Genomic DNA, 26385 nt, shown 5'->3' with positions numbered 1-26385 from the left:
CAAGTTTCACTTACTAGTAGTTAGCATCAGAAACACAGCCTACCTTTTCCTCCCCCAAGTCCAGGGGTACTGTTGCTAATTGTCATGCCACAGTTGCTGCTTCAGCTGCAATCAGCTACCTCAGGGGATTGTGAAAGTAATTTTAATAGAGACCATTATAAGCATGTAGCGTGGTTTTATAATCCTCAAGAATATAAGTTTAAAATCCCATGGAAGTATTCCTAAGTTGAAACTCCATCTTGAGCACAAGTATAATATGATCATTTACGAGCCATAGCGCTGGACAAACTTTTTATCTCTGTACCTCAAAATAAGCATTATAAGACATAATAAAGTGTAACTTTACAATATTAATGAATGGAAAATGATGGAGGAGCCAGTTCAAATTCTCAATATGTGCTGCTGCTGGATGAACACCTACTCCAGAGGTGCAAAATTGTAAAAATAAATTGTAAAAAATGTTCAAATTCATCATCAGCCACCATATTGAAATAAAATCTTGCCAGATTTTTTTAAGTCCTAAACATAGTGTCTTTCAGCAACACAGAGATTGAATATGGAAGGTATAAAGAGTAATTATCTACATTTTCCTTGCTGAGAAGGGCCAGTCTTATAATACAAGCTTGATAAGAGCCCACTCAAACATTGGAAGTGAACAGTTGCTGTCATCTGATACACTGTGGATTATGGTATAAACAGATGTCAATTTATTTCCCAGGTTCAAAATCAAGGTCCAGATGGAGATAATCTGCACCTTGCCCCTCCTCAGCCAGCAAAACAATTTCTCATCTCCCCTCCAGCATCACCGCCTGTGGGTTGGGAACAAATAGATGATGCCACACCAATCATCAACTATGATCTCCTCTATGCGGTGGCAAAACTGGGACCTGGTAGGTTTTTCCATCTTTCATAATTGCTATCAAATAGTAGCCTATGGAAGGTTCATTTTGCAAAGTTACCCTTAGTGCATAGATCACTATGTATTGTTTTACAAGCCATTAGAATAAGTGTCTACTTTGTAGATAATAAAGTTGAGGTCAATGATCTTTTTAACTGAATAGTGTCTTACATTCATTGCTGGTCATTTCATATCTTCTATGTCATGCTATCTACAAAAAATTGTTTTTCTTTACCTGCCTTATGGCCTGCTCTTGTCTACCAATTGTTTGATCATAATTTCTAATTAGATATTGCATTTCACATTGTTAAACTAGAACCTTGGGGATTTTCCCATTTTACTTAATTTTATAACTACTGTTTATATCGACCACTTATTACTAACTTTAGTTTTATAAATGCTTGCCTACACTATCTAGCTGTTCAGGACAAGATGCAACCTAGCTGAAACAGGATAGGTTACATAGAAATTTCATAACTCTAAAAGGGAGAGTTTCTGATTTGGGCAAAATGTATATAAATTGTGCCCAAAGCTGCACCCTTTTGAAATGTGTTTTTTTTTTTCCCCTCAAGTTTCTGCTCAGACTAATTTGTGTATCTTCTTCTCTCTTTGACATCTGTCCATCTTGATAGACAATGGACAGTGCCCAGGGTATATATCACTTCTGGACTGGGCATTATCACAACTGGCACAGATGAATGGTGTTGATCCGAGGTTGACTATATTTTTAACTTCCAGTGGGCTGTCTTTTCCGCCATCTGGTCATTTCATTTGTCCTCTGCTTTTTCCATGTCCTTCCTGACTGCTTGGCCAGAATTTTAAATTCTGCGGGCGGGCGCACGCCTGACCTGCACAGAGGTGAAATAGTATGTGATGACATCGGGCAAGCATCCTGTTAAGCCCATTAACGATGTAATCAACAGTGATTTTACATGGCCTGTCCACATTTATGGTTGGTGGATGGGCCATTCTCCCAGGCGGCCTTCATATTTTTGCTCAAACCTTGATCCAGGGCGGGATGAAATCTCTGTGTCTCTGTGGGGAAATAGAATAAAAAGAGATATCTGGTACTTTTTTATCAGGTATGCTTTCAGGTGCTTGATTGTGCTGCATGTACATATTTTGCAGCATTTTTGTTGTGTCCTTTAATCTGTGGAGGTCTGCAGCTCCCTGAGGCAGCTGTCTGCCTTTAGGGAGCTCACCAGAAGCGCTCACCCGCACCCTTGGTTACATTGGCACCTGCCCTCTTTCCGCCCCACCTCAGCAGCATTGAGCATTTCATCACAGTCAGGGGCCGATCGCAGCTGGTGGTCCATTCCCCGTCTGCTCCCAGGCCCATCGATCGCGCGCGCCAGACAGCCAGAAAATTCAGTCCCTTGTCTTTAGTCTCTCTGGTCAGCAGCAAGAAATCCCCGTGCATTGACTGTGATCCCGGTCAACTTAAGATTTCACAGACATGGGTGACCTGTTAGTCTTGTGCTGATAGCAAGCTCGCCATACAGTATGTCTTTGGGGATGCGGCCATCGTCCATTTGGTGCACGTGACCCAGCCATCAGAGTCGCCACTGACTCAAGAGAGCAAATATATTGGGGATCCCTGTACACTTGTGTACTTCCATTTTTGGTATTCTGTCATCTGCCAGGAAATCCTCAATATTTGTCTGAGGCTGTGGAGATGGAAGCTGTTCAGCCACTTTTCATAGCTCGTATAAGTTGTCCCTGCCTTACTAATGTAAAGAAGAGTGCTGAGAACACAAGCCTAGTACAAACGGAGCTTTGTATTTTTAGTTAGTTTGCTGTTGATCCACACTCGGCCTCTCAACTTTGACATGAAAGCTGCAACATTGGCAATCCTGGTGCTGATTTCGGCATCAAGGGACAGGTTGCTGTTAATTGTTGACCCAAGGTATGTGAAGCCGACAATGACCTCCAGAGTGAGGTTGCCGATGTTGATGGAAGGTGGAGTCTGTACGACCTGGCCCATAACTTTGGTCTTCCTGACACTGGTTGTCAGTCCAAGCTCCTTGCAGGCCCAGGAGGACCAATCTAAAGCTGCTGCAAGTAAGATGCAGTATGGGATGCCAATGTGATGTCATCAGCAAATAGCAACTCATGGACAAGGACATTGTGTACTTTGGTCTTTGTGCACAGTCTTGCCAAGTTGAAAAGCTTGCCATCAGCACTGGCACGCAGGTAGACGCCCTCATTTGAGCCACTGAAAACATATAATAGCAGCATGGAGAAAAATATACCAAAGAGAGTTGGAATCAGGACGCAGCCCTGCTTTATCGCATTGCTGAACATAAAAGCATCTAATGTTCCTTTACTGTAACTGACAGAACCGTGCATGTTCATGTGGAAAGAAGAAATGATGCCCAGGTGCCCAGGCAGGCAGCCTATTCTCTGCAGCAATTTAAAGAGTCCCTCGCTGCTGACAAGATCAAAGGCCTAGGCAAGGTCTGTGAAGGAAATGGAGAATGGTATGCATTGTCCGTGGCACTTCTGCTGTAACTGCTAAAGTGAGAAAATCATATCAACTGCCAATCTGCCACCTTTGAAGCTGCACTGAGACTCAGGGTTGATGCATGATGCCAGGATGTGCAATCTGGTCAGAGTAACTTGAACAAAGACCTTCCCCATGATACTTAACAAGGAGATGCCGTGGTAATTGTTATAGTCCTCTTTGTTTTTGTGCAAGGTATCATGTATATCATGAGGCACAAGTCTTTTCTTCCAGCAGAGGCACGAAAGTTCATGGAGATGCTGCAGCCGTGTCGATTTTCCACATTTGATGATTTCAGGTGGAATGCCATTGTTTCCTGGGGCTTCACTGCTGACAAGATAGTCAATGGCCTTGTTAAGCTCCACTATGATGGGCTCTTTGTCCAGTTCTTCCATGACAGGAAAGTCTGGAATGGCGCTGAGAGTTTCTTCAGTGACAATGTCCTCCATTATGTAGAGTTCGAGATAGTGCTCCACCCACCTTTCCATCTGCTTGCTAGTTTCAGTGATGATCATCCCTGTCTTTGTCTTCAAGGGGATTGCTTTGGTTGTTGCTGGGCTTGTCCCAAAGTGCCCCAGAGATGTGTTAGTGAATCGGGGGCTGCACCCTTCTTGGCTTTTGGGGCCATGCCTTTACTGGTGCCCTCCTGGGCTGCAGGCATTGAGAAATGTGCGTGTGGCTGCAGTTTAAATATGGCCGCCTGTGTGAGCAAGCGGTGAGGTAACAGCGTGGTGGACAAATTGAAGACCGCCTGCCAGTGAGACGACATGTTTCCTGCGGCTGGTTAATTAATAAGGCAGGAATGGGACGATATGGTGCAAAAACCCACCATGCAACTGGTGGGTAAAACAACTTTTTTCCTGCCAGCTACTGCACTTTGTGAAAATCCGGGACAATTCCGCCCTTTGTCTTATCTTGTGCATAGATTATCGATCCACCTGTCGAGCGTTGTCTCTCTAAGCTCCATGCATCCACTGAAGCAAGCGGGCAATGGCTTGACAGCACCTAACCGATTTGGGCCTGCCCAGCTTGAAGCAGGTAGTAGCTATCCAATAAAACGTGATGATCTCTCCCACCGTCGGAAGTAACCCCTGGCACTTGTGCTCTATGTCAATCAAGCGAGAGCTTACAACCAGTAACTGTTGCCTCCCGTGTTGTGCCAATGTAAACCACAAAGCTGGAGTGTCCTCTCAGGTACACAGGCCTGGGCAAATAGTATGGAGACCCTGAGTTGCCCAAGCATCAGGACAGCCCTCTTAACATTGCTCGTATTGTCCAAAGGAAAAAATAAAACAGTTTGATACCAGCTCTGCTGTAGGAGTTGCCATAAAGCTGCCTGATAGATGACAGATTACTGCGTAGGGAACTCCACTCCAGATTTTCTGTCAGGGTTTACTCCCTTAGCCATCTTCTCTCTTGAGACATCCACAAGACATTGGGGCTTTTTACCCATAGCTAGGGATCTGGTTCATGGGCAGCAGGGCCACATGCTGGTGAGCCTGCATGCCATGCATCTGGGGCCCAGGCCTCCTCTGAGCCCCTGTAGTTTAGCTGGGATCTGCAAGGTATCCAGTTTACATCAAGCACTACATCAAGCTTGCCAATGAAGAGTCTATGTACTGGCATGAAAGGCTTACGCACTCAGCTGTCTTTTCATAATAGCTGTACTGCTAGCAGTGGTGAGAGCTGAAAGCTAAAGGTGATAAGCAGACTGGCCATTAAGCACCAATCACTATGCTAACACACTTGACGCATCACATCAAGCAAAGACACACACGTCTAGATATCACCAGTGTTTGTCTATCACCAAACACTAAATTTGTCACCAGCCAGCTCAATCGAATGCCATTTTAAAACATAATCATTTTTAAAGTTGTTTTGACAAAATGCCTTGATATATTTAAAAGTGGTAACTTTCAAACTTTTAAAGTGGGGGTAATTCTGGCTTTTTGACTAATACAACTAAAAATGGGTTTATTTATCATTTTTTTTGAACATATATCATACAGCATAGGATAAAGCACGGCTTTAGGTGGATGAGAGCAGTTTTGGTAGAATAGATGACAAATTCTTGAAAATAATGCTACAAATATATAACCAACATAATCTTAGGAAATGTCATGCATTATTGCATCTATGCTAATTAACAGATGATTTGGTTTCTGCTGATAATACTGGGATTTAGCTTGGCATCATGCCTAATGCCCAATTGATAATTTAAAAAAAAAATTTTTTATAACAAAAAAAACATTTTCATCACAATGTCAATCCAATTGTGAGTAACCCAATTTTAAATTACCGAAAATGAGTTTTAAAAAATAGGCAGAATCATTTCCTCATTATAATTGGCTGCACAAGCCAGTTTCTTAGTAAATTAGATGGAAAAAATATATTGAAAAGCTTTTAAAACCTCCCTGTTAGTTTCCTTGCATGCAAAAGAACAAGCTTAATTTTCAGACTCTCCTTAAAAGCCTGCAAACAAGCACAGTTAGAGGAAACTCCCAATGGTGATTAATTCATCCAGGGGCATAGCCCGTTTTGAGGGGATGGGACTAGCTTCTATACTGCAATATTTTTAAACTAGCATTAAAGATCGCAGGAACTTCAGCTGCATTGAACTATATTTAAGTTTAAAATTCTGAGATCTTATGTGCTGCTCTGGCCCAATTTTGGGTGACTTAGACTGAGAAAATCAACACAAGTGAGCAGAAACTCCAGGCCAGTGTTCAAACAGCATAATCTGATACAAACTTTTAACTTGTCATATTATTACAAAACAAACACAATCCTATGGAAGGATAATAACTGAAAATGGAATATATCGTACAGCATAGTATAAAGCACGGCTTTAGGTGGATGAGAGCAGTTTTGGTAGAATAGATGACAAGTTCTTGATAATAATGCTACAAATACATAACCAACATAATCTTAGGAAATGTCATGCATTATTGCATCTATGCTAATTAACAAATGATTTGGTTTCTGCTGATAATGCTGGGATTTAGCTTGGCATCATGCCTAATGCCCAAATGATGGAGCATTAAGCTTTGTCTCCAAACTGTTAAATGTGCTACATAGCTAATCTTATGAAATGTTTACTTAATTTATTTCCAAAACAAGACTCCAACATAGCTCTGACTCAAATAATAATATTAATTTAAATTTAAATTTAAAGTATGAATAACTGGTATGACTATTAGTAGTCATCTACCTGCGAGCACTGCAGATACTTCTATTCCATTGGCCATACTTCCACCCACAGTAGCCATCACTAAATGCCTGCATGTTAATATTTTACAGCAGAGCCTGAACTTTCTGCTTGTCAGTTGTGATAGTGAAAGTGAGGCAGATGAGCCCTTCAACACACCTCAAAAATTTCCTCTTGCTTCCAGTCTTAGGAGCATTAATATATAGGAGGCAGGGTTCTTAGCCTCTGCCAGGGGGTCATGCACTCTGGGGCAATATGTCGTGATGCAGGGTTCTGCCACAGTGAAAGGAAAGAGGATTCTAGAACATTGCTGGTAGAATAATTTTTTTGGCCTCCTTACAACGTTAACTTTTCCTGATGGAATCTCAGTATGCCGTGCCCTGAAAAATAATCAGTCTCCTCTTCTCGTTTTAGGCTTAGCTCCTCTCATCAACATCTAAACACAAGATTATTGTGGCCTTTTTGCAGTATAGGTGGTAGGAATCTCAGTGGAGCCTGTGTTTCCCTCTCTTTCATTTATGTACTGTGTGAAGACCCTCAAATGGGCAGGCAGAGTTCACAGCCCTCTTCCACCCTCAACCCCCCCTTTATCAGATTGGCTAGTAGGAAGTAACAGGGAGATAGGGATACAGTGTAGCATTAAATATTACTGCCATCACCTTTTGCTAGAGGGAAGTGAAAATATAGCTCAAGGGACTCTGCAGCTGTGACATTTACAATTTCAAGTGCTGAATCAGGAGGACAAAGAAATCTGGTTACAGTTACAGGCTTATAAAGACAGCCTCTCATTCATCCTGCACCAAAGGTATCTGCCTGCAAATTAAAGTTATCATTGGAGCATGTCTGTGAGTTAAAGAACAGATTTAGATGTTGATGTCAGATCAGCACTGTTCCCAATAGTTTTTCTGCAGGAATCGATTTTAGCAAGGCTCAAATGAATTGTGCTGCAGTTTCACAGTAATGAAAGGTCACACCATGATCATTTTTTATGGTTTTGCAATGGTAGACTAGGGCTTTTTGATACCTGCTATCGACATTGGCCTTTCGTTGAGTTGGAGATAAGCTCTGAAATTTGATTTAACTAAATTTTGACCCTGCAAGCAAAACAACACTGAGCTATAGAACCCACATTGTTTAAGTGCTCTTTAAAGTCTTGATGGAAATAAGTTTTGGTTTTGTAATTGCTGTCATTTGTTATATGTATGGTGCAGGTTTACCACAGGCATCAATTTAAAAACAGTCTCTGTTTCGAGTAATGGAAGGCTTCCAGACCCAAAGAGCTCTGCATAACCTTTTGTCCATGCTAAGCAGAGCTCAGTCTATGGGTGCCCTGGTCAACAGGGGCCAAACTTGGTTAAACTCTAATGTCTTCAAAGAGTTGATTCAGCTGTCGACTTTCTGCTAACAAAACTGTTAGGAAATAGGGATCGTTTAAGTAAGTTATATTTGTATTTGAGGGTATTAGAAATGAGTTTTAGCTTTAATGTTTAAGTTTGATTTGTATTTCTGATCTGTGTATTAAGAAAAGGTCAAAATGAGTTTTAGTTTCACTTTAAAAGGTGCCTGCATTTCTAATGAGAGTTTTACGACTGTTGCAGCTAAGTTAAACAAACAAGAGTAGGAAAATTTGGGTTGTTGCCGAGCAACAGGGGCCCAGAGAGGCAGATCCCTTCCACAGATACACAGAAGAAACTAGAAACAGCAGTTTGATTTGGGAAACTGTTTGAGTTCAGTGGGTTTTGAAAGTAGCTGCCAGGAGAGACTGGAGCAAAGGGGATAGATAGCCAGTCCCAAGCTAAAGAAAAGGTGAGTAGAATGGGAGAAAGTCCCAAGAAGACTTTCTAGTCAAAGGAAAGACAGGAACCTGTAAAAGGTCCTGTTCAGTGATGTTAAGATTAAGGAGCAGAGAAAGGCTCCAAGCTGTTGGAAACCGAGTCAAAGTGGTTTAAAGGCTTGTGAGAAGTCAGAAGATCCAAAGAGACAACTGAAGGTCTGTAACTCTTTGCTATGAGCATGTGAAACAGTGATGTACTGTTGACAGCTGAGTTGGTGAGAGAGAGTGCGTGGAAGACAGCTTGAATGCTTGTGGTGACCCAGGGAAGAGGAACATTGGAAGGAGAGTTTGAAACCCTGGGGGTGAACCCTTGCAGAAGGCATCTGAGAGAAAGCATTGGTTTGGGAAAAGATTCCAAAGCGAGTTCTTAGAGAGTGGAGATTGGAAACCCTCGTGTGGAAGACAGAGTTCAGTGAAACTGGTTGGCTCATGATGTGACAAGTGCCTGGGGAGAGTTGATGAGAGGTCCATAGAATCTGTCTGGGGTGGCATCTGTCAGTGGTTTCAGAGAATGGTGTGCCTGACCACAGGGTGCCAATTGGTTTACATGGACTTACTGTGGACATTAGAGTATAAGATAGCTTTTGTAGCTTGTGTTATCCTTACAATTCTGTATATATATCTATAAAGGTATAGTTGTGGGTGAAAGAGTACTGTAATATAGTTAATCTTTTCTTGTTTAATAAATGTTTATTCTTTTGTTAAAAGTTCATTAGGTGACTGTGGTGGCCCTGTTCAGTAGCCCCTCTCCACGCATCTAAACAAACAAATAAAAGTCAGGATCTATCAAGTGGTTTCACCCTGTGTTCAGGCTTGTCCAGTGGTAACCTCAGCTGGGGATCATACCATTACAAAAATGAAAAATGAAGTTTAAGAAGTTTTTTTGGGCAGCGCAGTTAGGCTGCAGGAAGGATATATAACTGGGTCATATAATGGGCTACATGTTGCTGGCATGTGGATTCAGATTAATCACAAACTGATGGATATAAGTTTGGTGTAAAGGTACTACTACTACTACGTGAAATGAATTTGGCTGCTTCATTCAGTTCCTAGTGAATATGGATTCAAAGGACAAAACACTCCTTAATTTGGCAATCCCACTCAGAAATCACAAGAGGAGGAAAATGGAAAAAACCTCACTGGTGCACTAGGGAACTGAGGCTTGTTTAACATCCTCACACATACAGGGCAGAATCTAGTGGTCGTGGCGGTGGGCCTGCCCATTGGCTGAATGGCCGGTGGTAAGTGCACTGTGGCCATTTCCGGGAGCCCCATTGTATTTAAGTACCAATTAGGCTGCCCACTGGCTGTCATCAGGTTCCTGGTTCCAGCAGGGGCAATTCCCCGCTGCACTTTCTGGTGCGGGGCAAATGCCCTGCTTCCAAGATCTGTTGGCCAATCAAAGGCTGGCAACTTTCTAATACCAAAAGCACCACTGGGATCAGTGACCACTGCAGATACTTTAATGGAGCCGAATAGAATGATTGAGCCCCTGGATCAAGGTGAGTGGGGCATTGTGTCCTCTCTTTTTCTCTTGAGGAATTGTTTGGCAAATGTTAGCAGGCTGATTATCAACCTGTCTAAACAGCAACATGAATGCTCCTTTTGTGACCATTCTGGAATCCTGGAATGGGATTTGAGCCCACTGGATTCTGGCTCAGAGGCAAGACTGCTACCGGTGGAGCCACAAGACCTCCTAGGGCGGTGGTGAAGGCTATTGCTGGAGTTTGTGGTACAGTACTGTATCTAACCACGCTGTATCTGATCTTGAGTGTCTAATGTTGGGAATTCCTGCTGCCAAGAGGTAACCTGCCAGTGTGAAGAATAGAATAACAACACCATGGGCAGGATTTTCGTGTCGTCAGGTGGGCGCAGTGGGCGGGCCCAAGAGTGGCCAGGAAACAGTCTGCTGCCCGTGATCAGCCCCCAACCGCAATTTCACGCTGGCTGACCAATTAACGGCCAGCCAGTGTGAAACGTGCGCAGAGGAACTCAGCGCAGCTGGGGGGGGGGCGGGAGAAGGGCAAGCGCAAAAGTCTACACATGCGCAGGGGAGCACATACTGAAAGCTCCCTGAAGGCAGGGAGCTGCCTCAGGGAGCTGAAGAATATTAAAATCAAAAATAAAGATTTTTTAAATCTGAAAAAGAAGGTCCGACATGGGTCTCACTCACAATAACATCAGCAGAATAAAAATTCTCTCCAAAAATTCATATTTATTTATTTAATTGTGGAAATCTCATCCCGCCCATGGATAAGGTTTGCTAAAAAATCAAAAGGCCACTTGGCCGATTCACTCGCCCGCCAATCGTAAGGTTGGACAGGCAGCAAAAAATAAGTTTTAATTAATTGATTAAGGGCCTTAATAGGCCTTTTAGTTGTCGGCAGGTGCACTGCTAACTCTCGCGTGCACCCGCCAACCAAAATACCTGCGCGATAACGTCGGGATGCTTGCCCAATGTCATCATGCACTATTTTACGCCCGATCAGGTCGGCCACATGCCCGCCCATGGGATGTAAAATCGTGCCCCATGTTTGCATTAGTGAGAACAGAAGCTCCCCAAACTTAGAAACATCATCCCAGGCCTTTGGCAGATAGATTATATGAGACTAAGACTATATGGAGATGCGGCTGCTACAAGGCTCTCTCCCTCCCTCTCTCCACATAGACAACTCAGAGCCATTCTTTTCCACATGATTACCTGGGACATAGTGGTAACATGGTTGAATGGGAGGGAAATCTACTGGAGACTTAGGGCCAGATTTTAAGGTCTCAATGTGGGACCCCTTAGGGGTCCCTCCTGCGACTGCGCTGCCTACATCTCCGTGGGACTGCTGTCATGATTGGAACCTGTACCGCATATGCTTCCTCTGTCAAAGGGCCGGAGAAGCTGAGGATGATGGCAATCCCACAAGCTGCATGGAGCCCTCATGCTCCTATTGCACACTCCCAGTCGTTAAAGGGGTTTTATACTGCTTGAAGGAGTCTGCTGCTGGGGTGATTTAGGAGTTTATAGAGGGTTCCTTCATGCTGGGCAAACCATAACAGAAACATCAAATTATTGGCCAACAATGGCATCAACAATGACATTCACAGTAAAGTAAGTCACTAACAAGTTCCTTGTGACATACCCCATCTGTCGAATGGCAGGCTTGGAATAGCCATGGTGAAAGTGGTCCTTGTTAAATAGGTTCAGGACAGGCCAGGGCCCCTGTGTGGCAAACCTCCACCACAGGGACCTCAGTACAGATCCCTACTTCTGAACTCAAATCCTCTTGCAATGAAAGCCAACATACCATTTGCCTTCCTAATTGCTTGTTGCACCTGCCTGTTTACTTTCATTGACTGATGTACAAGGACACCCAGATCCCTTTGTACATCCACATTTTGCAATATATCAGTAGATAATACTCTGCCTTTCTGTTTTTCACACCAAAGTATATGATTTCACATTTATCCATGTTGTATTGCATCTGCCATGCGTTTGCCCACACACACACAACTTGGCTAAATCGCCCTGAAGCCTCCTTGCATCTGCTTCACAACTCACAACCCTGCCCAGTTTTATGTCATAAGCAAACTTGGAAATATTTCTCTTTAGGCAGAATTTTTCCATTGGCGAGCTGGGGGCGGGGAACCCCTGACGTCATCCCGCCCCATTTAAATATTCAGGAAGGCGGTCGGACAGCGCGATCAGCTGTCCGCCCGCCAACCTGTCAATGGCCAATTGAGGCACTGACAGGATCATTAAGCCAATTAAAGGCCCTGCCCTTCCAACCTTAAGGCTGGCGGGCAGGCCAGGAACCCCAGCGGGCTTCTGAAAAAACATGAAACCTCATCCACTGGCAGGATGAAGTTTCATGCCTGTTTTAAAACAGTTTAATAAAGTTTTTGTGATATTTATTAACATGTTCCATCTCATGAGGGGGACATGTTAATAATTTTTTTATTATTCTATTTTTGAAGTTTGAAACACTGTTAATGATCTCCCTGAGGCAGCACTTAGTCTCAGGGAGATGTGCGCTCTTACGGGCGCATGTGCAAAAGAGCGCACTCTGACAGTTGGGGAATCCCTTCCCCCTCTGAAGAAGAGTCATACAGACTCGAAATGTTAACTCTTTTTGTCTCTCCACAGATACTTTTAGATCTGCTGAGTTTTCCCAGCATTTTATGTTTTTGTGTTGGAAATATTGCATTTGGTTCCCTCATCCAAGTCATTTATATATGTCATGAATAGCTGCGGCCCAAGCACTGATTCCTGCAGTACACCAGTAGTCACCGCCTGCTAACCAGAAAACAACCCATTTATTCCCACTCTCTGGGCAGAATTTTCTGCCTGCCGAGCTGATGGACCCGACCCAATCTCTGGCGGGTGGAGAGCCGATCCCCGTTGGAGAAGTGGGCCCCACAGTCATTTTATGTGTCGGCGAGCGGGCCCCGCCCCCTACTGGCAAAATTCAGCCCTCTGTTTCCAGTCTGTCAACCAATTCTCAATCCATCCCTTATGCACTTGTAGAAGGACACAAACACTCTGCACATTACTGAGAAGTGTACCCTCAATGGACTAAGTGATGGACTAATCACTTTAAACTCAGGATATGAAGAGGCTATCACTTGGCTTCAGGGACTTGCATTCACTAAATAAATAAATAAATAACTCACAGGTCAAAGTTCAGCATGCACTTACATATAGGTTTTACAGTTTAAATGCAGACCCTGAACCTCTTGCAGAAGAAGTAGACGTTTTATTGGGCCAGGATTGACTCATCTCAGTTTACACCTCCATGCTGGCGTGGGAGGTGACAGGCCGACTCCACACCAACCCCACCTCCATCTGATGAAAATCCCACTCACAAGCACTGCCGGGACAGAGGCAGAATCGTGACAACGGGAAATTTCTCGTGTCCTGATTTCCATCTCCAAAATGAAAATTCGCCCCTTAGTTCCTGTTCCCCCTGCTGCCATTTACACTCAGTGGATGGGGGTGGAAAGGTCAAGCATTATTGATTAATTATCCAGATAAGCTATCTATTAAGCTACCTATTTTAAGCTACCTATTATAAAAGTTAGTTGATAGTGGTTTACTGCAAGACTACAACTGCCAGGATTTTCTGTGCCCACTGGCGTCGGGCGCGCTCGGTGGCATGAGCGGACAATATGGCGAGAAGGCCAAAAATCGGTTTCATGATGTTGTGAGACCAGTTTGCAATTATCCACCCGCCCATTGATGGCGGGCTGCATTCCCCACCATCAGATATCAGGAACTTTGTTGTAATACATCAGGATATCATTATAAGGCCAGCCTGCCAAACTCATCTCCCCCCATGCTTGATCGTCCGCCCACGTCAGCGGGAAAACACGCCGGTGCAGAACACATCTTGACAAGTGTGACGTGCAAAAGTAGGGACTTTCCTCCAGGGCCTTGCTCACATCACAGACGTCCAAGGAGCAGAAGTTGCTGGAGCCTGACAGCAATGGGACCCTGGAGGAATGTCCATGGCATGCTGGGTGGATTCTCATGGACATGGCTCTGCTGCAAAGCAGCTGACGTAAGTTGGAAAGTCACCGTTGATGCTCACAATGGATGATGGTTGAGGGGCTGGGAGAGGAAGGTCTAGTATCGACTGGGAGAGGAAGAGGTGTCGGGGGGATGAGGTTGGGATAGGGGAATAAAGGTGTCAGTCGTGAGGTTGGGAGTGGGGGGAGAATGAAGGTGTCGGGGGGTGAGGTTGTGGGGGGGTGGGGGTAGCGAAGGAGAAGATGGCAACTGAGGAGGTAGGTTTACAGGGGGTGTAAGGTGTAAGGGAAGGAGTTCAGGGGTGGTGGGGGGGAAGGATTGCAGAGAGGGGAAGGAGTCCAGGGGAAGGAAGGAGTGTGGAGAGGGGAGGAAGGAGTGCGGAGATGGATGGAGTAAGGTTGGAGGAAAAAGTAAGCGTGGAGAAAGGAGTCAGGAAGGGGGAAGGAGAAAGGTTGAAGGGAGAAGGAGAAAAGTTGGAGGGGAAAAGGAGGGTATCTGAGGGAGTCAGGGAGCGGGAAGGGTGGAGGAAGAATTGAGACTGGAAGATGAGGTAAGGCTGGAGGAAAGAGTCGGAAGGGAGGAAGGACTAAAGTTGGCGGAAGAGGTAAGGGAGTCTGAGGGAGTCAGGAAGAGGGAGGGACTAAGCCAGGGGTGGGGGAGAGTCCGGATGGGGGTGGTGTGGGAGGACTAAGGACGGTGCGGAAGGGGTTCCACGGGGGTAAGGGATCCAGAGGGGGCGATGTACAGTGAACGTGTGAGGGAGCGGTCTGATGTGTCTATGACTGCCTCCTGGGGAGCGAACTGAGTGTGGGCATGGTATGAGGGAATGGTGAGAATGACTGAGGGCGGAGTGAGGCAGCAGGGTGGGAGGGTGAAGGTTCGACAGTAGTTGTAGAAGGGACGGAGAGGATGGTTGGTGGGGACTCAGAGGCAGACACGGACTCTGGGAGTGGGAAGGAGGAGGTTGGGGAGGTTAATGTGGATGGGGGTGGGTTTTTCGGAAAGAAGGGAACGTACATGTTCACCTGGACATCCCCAAAGGAAAAGGGTTGTAGCTGGTAGGTCACGGAGGGGAGGTGGAAGGTGATGCCAGGAGGTCAGCTGTGATGGGGAAAGGAAATGAGTTACTGGGGGAGGGGAAAAGACAGGGGAGTACACGAAAAACTGAATCCAGACCATGCTGTCCAAATCGAAAGTTAAACAAGAGTCGTGGTGAGCAAGATCAGGTGCTGCACAGGAGTGTGATCAGTAGGTGGACGGAGATGCACGTCAACTCAGATGAACAACCGAAAGTGAACCCCAGCAGGCAGCATTGAAAATGCTCAGGACATTGAGGTGAGTCTGATACATGAAAGATCCACATACATAGGATTGTGTTTGCCCGAGGCTCCGAAAGGCCCTGCCACAAACTTCTCACTCCAGAATCACTCATTGGCCAGCTGTTCCCTCTGCTGTGACAGAGAGCGAGGTTGAGGGGTTCCCAAGCAAAGGAGACTTAGAGGGAGTGGACAGCCTCTTGGATTCCTGACTGGATGACCCAGGGGTGTCCAGCTGCCAATTCTCCTCCCTTTGGGTGACCGGGGCCCTGGCCTGACTCCAGGGAAGGAGCACCTGGAGGGACTTTGAGGTGCCCCATTTCTCTCTCGGGATGCCAAGATACTCCCGCAATGGAGTGCAGGTCTGCACACATCTCTGCGTTCTGCTGGACCAGAGTCTCCATGGCGTTTGCCATCCTCCCCATGGAGACTTCCATACACGCACATGTGGGCACTATTTCATCAGAAAGCAAGCGGACACACTCCTCCAACTCGTGTGACACTCTGTTGATGGCTTCCAGCAGCTGTGCATGATGTTCCCCCACCTTCTGCTGACTCTCCAACATGAGTTGGAAGGCCAAATCTAGACGCTCGTCATCTGACTTAGACCTTACAGGAGCTCATCATCTGACTTGGCCTGATCCCCAGTAGTCCTCTGAGTGCCGGGGAACTTGCATGAACCTGCCTCCTTCTGCTGCAGACATGTGTCTGTGCGGTGACCACCATATTGTGAACCCGAGCCTACTCCAGATCTAAGCTCTGCCGAGGTGTGTGTCTCTGTGTTGGTGTAGCACAGGGTAAGCACTGTGATGGGTTTCCCAGGCTGCTTAGTTCCAGTTCTTCAATGGAGGAAGTGTCCCCTTGGCTGGGGGTGAGGACTTGGATGGAGCTGAGGGACTGGCTGGCTGAGGGTGTCGGTCACTTGGCAGAGCTCCCTGTGAACTAAAGTAGAGATAAGTAGCACATGGCAGCAGGGTCAAAAGCAGGAGACAGAGCACTCAAAGAGGGATGATGTGGGGCAGGATCCTTACGACGGTGTTCGCCGCTGACCTCACCACCACCGCAGGCAGGATCCACGTCCTCATCAGTCAGTACGATGGCACATTCCTCAAAGTGAGTGAGAGGCCTAATGTGGGTCTTTCCATCCCCGGTCTGGGACCTCTCCCTGCTGATGTGAGGAGGATTCTCCTGCATGAAAATAGATGGAGAGAGTGTGAGTAGGACACATGGCACCGGGTGGAATGTTTGTGTGGTGGCGGAGCCATGGACAGGATGAAGATGTGAGCTCGAGGGGGGATTACCCTGATGGAGATGTGAGGGTGTGTGTGAGAGCTAGTGGTGTTGTCCCTTAAGGTGTGAGATCCCTGTGGTTGTGTGATGGGTTTGTGAGTGTGTGAGTTGTGTGAGAAGAGTGAATTACCCTGGTGGAACGGATGAGGCCATTCATCCTGCAGCAGCACTGAGTGGCTGTCCTCTTTTGCAGGGCATTAGCACTGACCACCACTGCCGCTGCCTCCCAAGCTGGATTAATGATGTTGCTGCTCATCCTGCGGCCAGAGCAGAGGTAGAGGACATCACGGTGGGCCTCCACTACGTCAAAAAGGGGCTCAAGGGACCCGTTATTGAACCTGGGAGCTGCAGTCTTTTTGCCTTTCGGGGTCATCCTATCTTCTTTACAGCAGTCGTGGGCTGGAAGCACTGAGAGGTGTGCACATGGCTGGACTTTAAATATGGCGCCCGGTGTGATGAAGTAGTGAGGTGATGGCTTAGCAGGCAAATGACAGCCCATCCCCCATGCAAATGGCGTGTTTCCCGATATTGCATAATTAATGCAGTGGGTTTAGGAGGAAATGGCGTGAGAAGCCGCCATTGCGGTCGGTGAGTAAAACATTGTTTTACCAGCCCGCTACTGCACTTAGTGCAAATCTGGGACAATTCTACCCAGCATCTTTTTATTATCCTTGTATCAATATACCGCTTCTTTAGTTCATGCTTTCTTTTCTAGATTTCACACACTTGGCCCAGATGACTTTTAGATGTCTGCCCCCTTCTTTCCCTCCTCTTTCACAATACCTTCTCTTTCCATCCAGCTTCTCAGCATTTTACATTTTCACCTTGTTATGCCTGCTATATCCAAGTTCCTTTCCAGCAGTGAGTGATCTGCCCTCATTGTGCTCTCTCTCCTGATCAGAATTTCAGGCCCAAAGTATCAGTTAAATAAATGATGAGGAACAGTTATTTATGGAGAAATAAACTCCTCCACATTCAGGCGAGTGGGCTATGAGTGCCAGCATATCTTGGCAATCACGGATCATCATCATTATGTTGTTTTAAATAATTATAGAAACCATTGTAGACCTTGAATAAAACATTTAGTAAGAAATTTTCCCACTGTTTCAACTTTATCCTACTAGGCTGATCTGGGGCATCCTTCCTTGAATGTAAAGAATTTTTAATGGTATGTAAAGTTTTTACTGAAGCAGCTGTTTTGATAAGTAATTGCCTCACTGTATTTTCAGAATGATTATTTAGTTCACCATTTGCAATCTATGGGTTTGCAGCCCAATGTATTTGTCAAATTCTCCCATAGTTTATGGTTTTCTAACAATGATTTATTTTCAATATGTGGTCATTTCAGTGTGTTCCACAGAGGGAGGTGCTTTTAACATGAAATACATGTCTTTTCATGTCATAGCAAGATTTGGTCATTAACTTGGGCCTGTGGTAAGGCTGCTCTTCACTCTTGAGGTGGAGATTTTGTGAGAATGTACTGAATCATACAGATCAGGAAGGCTTGAGTTCAATCCCTGCTGTATATCCAAATCTGGTGATCTTGGTTTGGATTGACAGAAGGGATGCAACAAATAATCTTAGTGCCTCTTAAGGAGGAAATAAATCACCTATGCTATCTACTCCCAATCTTGATCCAGTGACACAGACAGAGTACAACATTAGGCTCTGCGCTAATCCCCGCTAAAATCAAATAGGCAGCTGATGCTGACACTTGGGATAATTTTCTGAATGCATACTAGCAGTGTGGAGCCTTGTCCAATGGGATCACATATCATACTACTCATGAAGGATGCTACTTGGTTGATGCTTATGATGCATATCATGTACAATCCATCAGCATTTATATACAAAATCTATGTAGCAACAAAAATTAATCCCTTGCAGCAGTCAACTCTTAAGATCTTAGTGTGGCTAAAAAATTTGTGGAAGGGTTGACCATTTTTTATCCCAGTAGATATCCACCACTGCACCATTTTCTCTTTCACTTGGTTGCGATGGTGTGAACCATTCTCTCTCATACCCCTGCCACTGCCACTAATGCAGCCAAGAGGCCAGTATTGCAAACCAGGCTAGTGTTTCTTTAATTCATTTACAGGATGTGGGCTTCGCTGGTTAGGCCAGCATTTTTTGCCCATCCCTAAGTGCCTTTGAGAAAGTGGTGGTGAGCTGCCTTCTTCAACTGCTGCAGGCCCTGTAGTATAGATACACTCACAATGTGTAGTAAAGTTTCCTCTATCCAGCATAAACCTTAGTTATTTGATGGTCCAGCCAAAAGCTAATGAAATTTTATCAAGAATAAAGAGGGGCCTCTGAATGAAAATGTTGTGTTCTCCTACTTCAGCTACGGAACCAAAGTTTTCAATTTGAGGGCTGTATTGAGGAATGCATTGGCACTGGGTGTACTAAAACTGTGAATGAGCCCAGCAAGCCTTTGTTGTGTTTGTTTACTGGAAAATGAATCACTGTTCTGGGATGCTTGTGCATATATGTCACTCATTAAACTGTTTTAAAGACTGCTCTTCCCACCAAGGTCATGTTTGCCATCAAATATAAGTGCCTCTGGGCTCATTAATAAATACCATTAGCAGTCAGATTTCTATTTTAGAAGCATTGTGAGCTTGTTGGTGAAGATCAATCCCTGTTAAATAAAGGGAAGGGGGTGTTTAAATTATTGGAAGGAGTTTCTGCATGCAATGTATTTGGAAATGAAAGGCTCCATAAAAATGAGGTTTCTGTTCCCATTTGGCTGTGTCTAACAAAAATGTACTGATTTGCCAAGGTCTCTGTTATACCAAAGAATTGTCTGTTTATTGTACATGTGAAAAGTCGCTTCATTGATTTTGCCTTTAGATAAAGGATAAACGGGTATAAGCTTGTAGAATTGGCATGTAATAGGCAAATTAATTTCAATACAGGCAAGTGTGAGATGGAGCATTTGGAAGTGCTTGTCAGGATAGACGTAGATAAGCTGTTTCCACTTGTGGGGAAGATTAAAACTAGGGGCCATAAATATAAGATAGTTTCTAATAAATTCAGTTGGAAACTTGCCGCAATAAGGAATAGTTATAGCATAGATACATTTAAGGAGAAGCTACTTGACCACATAAGGAAGAAAGGAATAGAAAGTGGGGTTGGCTAAAGATTGTTGGTGGAGGCTTATATGGAGCATAAACATCAATTGGACCAGTTGGGTAGAATGACCCATTTCTGTGTTGTATATTCAATATACCCTATGTGAAAAAGATGGGGGGATGAATCCACCTAGGATTTGCAGTGAGTCTCTTCTGGAATATGATAATGAGACTTGAGGGTTAAAGTAACCCAGGTCTCACACCAGCATGGGCATGTGAGCTTGTTGCTCTTCCCACTCCCCTCTCCAACTCCTCCACACTGCCCTCACATCTCAAGTTAAAATTGGGGCCTATAGTTTACCCTCCATATCTGTAAGATATGACTCACCTTCACTTTTTGAAGAGGAAAACAGTAAAATGGCCTCATACGTATCGTATAAGCAGTGTTATTTAAAACTGAACCTTCATTTCTGCCAATAAAATATAGTTCCTTCCAAAAGGAAATTTACTGTTCCTTTCTTGGAATAATGAGCTATTTTCATGCCAATGTGACTGTGTTTCCCACTGTGTTTTGAAGAAATGCCCAATGTAACTGGTTCATGATTTGAAAGAGTAATTACACCAGTTGAGGAGTCTAAAGCTTAACAGTACTTAACTTTTGTACTTACATTATGTAGAAGGGAATAGATGACAATGTGAAGATAAATTTCAGTGCTGTGCATGCACAGTTAGAGGCACTGTCTTTCAGATAAGACATTGAGGATAATTTTAACCCCCAAAAAGAGGTGGGCTTGGATCAGGTGAAATCTGAAGTAGGAACCAAACTTGCCTTGAATCTACCCACTTCTGGTTTTAGTGGAGGCAGGACAGAATGGGGTGCTGGGTGATCCATTCTGCTCCCTGGAGGGATGTCGATTGCTGAAACCTTTGAAAGAGTCTGGGTATCTTGCAACAGGATTCCTATTTTGTTGGCAGGTTTCCCAGAACTTGGGAAAACTGACAGGTAGAATGAGGTGAGAAGTCTGATCTGTCAGGTAAGTGCCTTTCACTATGGCTTCTGACTAAGGGGCAGTAGGGGTTCTTCATCCTGATCTAGCAATCTATCTGTAAACAACCACTCCCCCCACCTCCACAATCTTCCCCTGTCACCTCCCCATCACTGCCCACCCCCACTGCCAACCACCCCCACCGCCAATTTCTTACCCTCTCTGATCTCAACTTGACCCCCCCACAATCGTCAATGCAGCCCACGATCACCCCAACTCTCCAAACCATTCTCTACCACACCCCATTGAACACCCATAATCTTTACTCCCAGCAACAAGAATCTGGCTGGCTTCCAGGTGGGGAATCTGGTTTTTTTTAAAAAGCATGCATTCTCCAGAATTAAATATTCATGGCATTTGGAGAGACCAGGGCTTCTGGGTTTCCTGAACCTTAACGTTCCACACCCACTCCCTTCAGCTTCAAAATTCCTCCCCAATAAAGATTGGGACCATTAAATCAAGGCCTCGTCTCCTGTTCAGGAGTACGTAAAAGGATCTAAGGCACTATTCAAGGAAAAGCAGAGGAGTTCTTCCAGTGCGCTGGCCAGCATTTATTCCTCAGCTAACAACATAAGAAAGAACAGACCAATTGGCCATTTATCTCATTTACTGTTTGTGCAACCTTCTTGTGTATAACAAAAACAAAAATACCTGGAAAAACTCAGCAGGTCTGGCAGCATCTGTGGAGAGAAACACAGTTAACGTTTTGAGTCCGAATGACCCTTCAACAGAACTAAGTAAAAATAGAAGAGAGGTGAAATATAAGCTGGTTTGGGGGGGGGTGGGGGGTCGGTGGGACAAGTAGAGCTGGATAGAGGGCCAGTGATAGGTGGAGATAACCTAAAGAGGTCACAGACAAAAAGACAAAGAGGTGTTGAAGGTGGTGATATTATCTAAGGAATGTGCTAATTAAGGATAGAAAGCAGGTCAAGCAAGGTACAGATAGCCCTAGTGGGGGTGGGGTGGAGTGAAGGAATCGAAAAAGGCTAAAAGATAGAAATAAAACAATGGATGGAAATACATTTAAAAATAATGGAAATAGGTGGGGAAAGAAAAATCTATATAAATTATTGGGAAAAAAAGGGAGGGATCGGAGAGGGAGTGGGGATGGAGGAAAGAGTTCATGATATAAAATTGTTGAACTCAATATTCAGTCCGGAAGGCTGTAAAGTGCCTAGTCGGAAGATGAGGTGCTGTTCCTCCAGTTTGCATTGAGCTTCACTGGAACAATGCAGCAAGCCATGGACGGACATGTGGGCATGAGAGCAGGGTGGAGTGTTAAAATGGCAAGCGACAAGGAGGTCTGGGTAATGCTTGCGGAAAGACCGAAGGTGTTCTGCAAAGCGATCACCCAGTCTGCGTTTGGTCTCTCCAACGTAGAGGAAATCGCATTGGGAGCAACAAATGCAGTAGACTAAGTTGAGGGAAGTGCAAGTGAAATGCTGCTTCACTTGGAAAGATTTTTGGCCCTTGGACGGTGAGTTAAGGGGAAGTGAAGGGGCAGGTGTGGCATCTTCTGCGGTTGCATGGAAAGGTGCCATGGGAGGGGGTTAAGGAGTAGGGGGTGATGGAGGAGTGGACCAGGGTGTCACCGAGGGAACGATCCCTATGGAATACGCCGGGGGAGTGAAGGGAAGATGTGTTTGGTGGTTGCATCATGCTGGAGTTGGCGGAAATGACGAAGGATGATCCTTTGAATGCGAAGGCTGGTGGGGTGATCAGCGAGGACAAGGGGGACCCTATCATGTTTCTGGGATGGAGGAGAAGGACCAAGGGCAGATGCGAGGGAGATGAGCCTGACACGGTTGAGGGCCCTGTCAAACACCATGGGTGGAAAACCTCAGTTAAGGAAGAAGGAGGACATGTCAGAGGAAATGTTTTTGAAAGTGGCATCATCACAACAGATGCGACGGAGGCGAAGGAGCTGAGAGAATGGGATGGAGTCCTCAGAGGAAGCGGGGTGTGAGGAGCTGTAGTCGAGGTAGCTGTGGGAGTCGGTAGGTTTATGATGGATATTGGTGGACAGTCTATCACCAGCAATTGAGACAAAGAGGTCAAGGAAGGGAAGGGAAGTGTCAGAGATGGACCATGTGAAAATGATGGAGGAGTGGAAATTGGAAGCAAAATTAATAAATTTTTCCAGGTCCCGACGAGAGCATGAAGCGGCACCGAAGTAATCATCGATGTACCTGAGAAAGAGTTGTGGGAGGGGGCCGGAGTAGGACTGGAACAAGGAATGTTCCGCATACACCATAAAGAGACAAGCATAGCTGGGGCCCATGTAGGTACCCATAGCCACACCTTTTATTTGGAGGAAGTGAGAGGAGTTAAAGGAGAAATTGTTCAGCGTGAGAACAAGTTCAGCCAGATGGAGGAGAGTAGTGGTGGATGGGGATTGTTCGGGCCTCTGTTCGAGGAAGAACTGGAGAGCCACCAGACCATCCCGGTGGGGGATGGAGGTGTAGAGGGATTGGATGTCCATGGTGAAGAGGAGGCGGTTGGGGCCAGAGAACTGGAAATTGTTGATGTGACGTAGGGTGTCAGAGGAATCACGAATGTAGGTGGGAAGGGACTGGACAAGGGGAGAGAGAAGGGAGTCAAAATAGCGAGAAATGAGTTCTGTGGGGCAGGAACAGGCCAGCACAATCGGTCTGCCGGGATAGTCCTGTTTGTGGATTTTGGGTAGGAAGTAGAAGCGGGTCCGAAATTGGGCGACTATCAGGTTGGAAGCTATGGAAGGAAGATCTCCAGAGGAGATGAGGTCAGTGACAGTCCTGGAAACAATGGCTTGATGTTCAGTGGTGGGGTCATGGTCCAGGGAGAGGTAGGAGGAAATGTCTGCGAGTGGACGCTCAGCTTCTGCGAGGTAGAGGTCAGTGCGCCAGACAACAACAGCACCACCCTTGTCAACGGGTTTGATGACAATGTCAGGGTTGGACCTGAGAGAACAGAGTGCAGCAAGTTCAGAGAAAGACAGGTTAGAATGGGTGAGAGGAGCAGAGAAATTGAGATGACTAATGTCACGCTGACAGTTCTCAATGAAAAGATCAAGAAAAGGTAAGAATCCAAAGGGAGGGGTCCAGGTAGAGGGAGAATATTTGAAGTGGGTAAAAAGGATCCATTGAATGGGGAGAGGACTCCTGCCCAAAGAAGTGAGCACGGAGTCGAAGGCGGTGGAAGAAGAGTTCAGCATCATGCCGAGTCCGAAATTCATTGAGATGAGGGCGTTAGGGTATGAAATTAAGTCCTTTGCTGAGCACTGAATGTTCAGCGTCAGAGAGGGGAAGGTCAGGGGATATGGTGAATACACGGCCAGGGCTGAGATTGGAAGATGGGATGGGGACAGATAGACAGGCAGGGGTGGACGGTCCTGGATGGATGTTGGTGTCGATGAGTTGTTGGAGCTTGCTTTCCTTAGCACTTGAGAGAAAGAGAAAGTTTCTGGATGAGACGAAGAATAAAATGAAACTGGGAGCACGCGCAGCTTTGAAAAAGGTTGTGGCGGTGCTGCTGGAGGGAGAGTCGAGTGTGTTTATATGGTGGTGCATGGCACTAAGTGTGGATCTCAGAATGCGACGAGAACAGCAGTCTGAGGAGCGTTATATGTCCCGGAGATACCCGTAATCCTGGGTGGGTTCGAAACATGAGGGATGGAATTTCAGTTGAAATCCACGTGGGGTAAGTCGGAGACGGAGACAGTCACTGAGAAAGGAGATATGGCTGTGAAAGCGGGTTTTAGTAAACACCTTGTCAAACACCAGGAGAGAAATGGAAAGCAATGAAGGTGAACAAGGCAAAAGAGATTTTGGATTATATTAAATGTATTCCAATCCATTGTTTTATCTCTACCTTTTAGTCTTTTTAGTATTTCTTCACCCAACCCCACCCCCACTAGAGCTATCTGTACCTTGTTTGTCCTGCTTTCTACCCTTAATTAGCACATTCCTTTAGATAATATACCACCTTCAACACCTCTTTGTCCTTTTGTCTGTGACATCTTTTGGTTACCTCCACCTAACACTGACCCTTTATCTAGCCCTTCTTGTCCCAACAACCTCCCCCCACAACCTTAAACCAGCTTATATTTCACCCCTTTCCTATTTTTACTTAGTTTTGTTTAAGGGTCATGAGCACTCGAAACGTCAACTGTGCTCTTCTGCACCGATGCTGCCAGACCTGCTGAGTTTTTCCAGGTACTTCTGCTTTTGTTTTTATTTTAGAAGTCCTACCTAGTTGTTAGAAATGCCCACCCTATTGTGTCCAGCTTGGACTCCTTAATTTAGGAAGTATATCATAAGTATTTCCAGCATCCTCAGTTCTTTGCCTTTATCTCTGTGTTTAATTGACTGCCACTTCTCTTCAAGGAATGACTACCTTGAAGACGTTTTGCTCTACTCTCCTTCAGGATTTTCGTTTCTCTCTTTTGCCTTGTTCACCTTTATTGCTTTCTATTTCTCTACTGGTGTTTGACAAGGTGTTTACTAAAACCCGCTTTCACAGCCATATTTCCATTCTCGGTGGCTGTCTCCATCTCCGACATACCCCACGTAGATTTCAACTGAAATTCCATCCCTCATGTTTCGAACCCACCCAGGATTACAGGTATCTCCAGGACATATAACGCTCCTCGGACTGCTGTTCTCGTCGCATTCTGAGATCCACACTCAGTGCCATGCACCACCATATGAACACACTCAACTCTCCCTCCAGCAGCACCGCTGCAACCTCTTTCAAAGCTGCGCGTGCCCCCAGTTTCATTTTATTCTTCGTCTCATCCAACGCCTCAATAAAAAACTTTTTCTCTTTCTCTCAAGTGCTAAGGAATGCAAGCTCCAACAACTCATCGACACCAACAGCCATCCAGGACCGTCCACCCCTGCCTGTCCCTCTGTCTCCATCCCGTCTTCCAATCCCAGCCCTGGCTGTGTATTCATCATACCCTCTGACCTAGCCCTCTCCGACGCTGAACGTTCAGTGCTCAGCAAAAGACTTAGTTTCATAAACTTATTGCCTCATCTCAATGAATTTCGGGCTCGGCATGATGCTGAACTCGTCTTCTGCCACCTTTGTCTCCATGTTCACTTCTTTGGGCAGGAATCCTCTCCCCGTTCAACGGATCCTTTTACCCACCTCAAATATTCTCCCTCCACCTGGACCCTTCCCTCTGGATTCTTACCTTCTCTTGATCTTTTCATTGAGAACTGTCAGCGTGACATTAGTCATCTCAATCTCTCTGCTCCTCTCACACATTCTAACCTGTCTCTCTCTGAACTTGCTGCACTCCGTTCTCTCAGGTCCAACCCTGACATTGTTATCAAACCTGCTGACAAGGGTGGTGCTGTTGTTGTCTGGCGCACTGACCTCTACCTCGCAGAGGCTGCGTGTCAACTCGCAGATACTTCTTCCTACCTCTCCCTGGACCATGACCCCACCACTGAAAATCAAGCTATTGTTTCCAGGACTGTCACTGACCTCATCTCCTCTGGAGATCTTCCTTCCATAGCTTCCAACCTGATAGTCACCCAACCTTGGACCCGCTTCTACTTCCTACCCAAAATCCACAAACAGGACTGTCCCGGCAGACCGATCATGTTGGCCTGTTCCTGCCCCACAGAACTCATTTCTTGCTATCTTGACTCCCTTCTCTCTCCCCTTGTCCAGTCCCTTCCCACCTATATCCGTGATTCCTCTGACACCC

At 45.5% G+C, this 26385-nt stretch overlaps 1 protein-coding gene across 4 annotated transcripts in view; it reads left to right on the top strand.

Annotated features, from left to right (window-relative positions):
- Nucleotides 1-26385, top strand: part of rcan2 (regulator of calcineurin 2) — a 443020-nt gene that overhangs the window by 360381 nt on the left and 56254 nt on the right. For all 4 annotated transcript variants that reach the window (XM_041188422.1, XM_041188423.1, XM_041188424.1 and 1 more), the window contains one exon: nucleotides 719-890. In XM_041188422.1, coding sequence (XP_041044356.1) covers nucleotides 719-890 — 172 coding nt within the window. The remainder of the gene's footprint in view (nucleotides 1-718; nucleotides 891-26385) is intronic.

This window comes from Carcharodon carcharias, chromosome 5 (genome assembly GCF_017639515.1).
Source record: "Carcharodon carcharias isolate sCarCar2 chromosome 5, sCarCar2.pri, whole genome shotgun sequence".
Classification (NCBI taxonomy): domain Eukaryota; kingdom Metazoa; phylum Chordata; class Chondrichthyes; order Lamniformes; family Lamnidae; genus Carcharodon; species Carcharodon carcharias.
The sequence above is the reverse complement of the archived record's forward strand: the minus strand, read 5'-3'. Positions and strand labels throughout refer to the sequence as shown.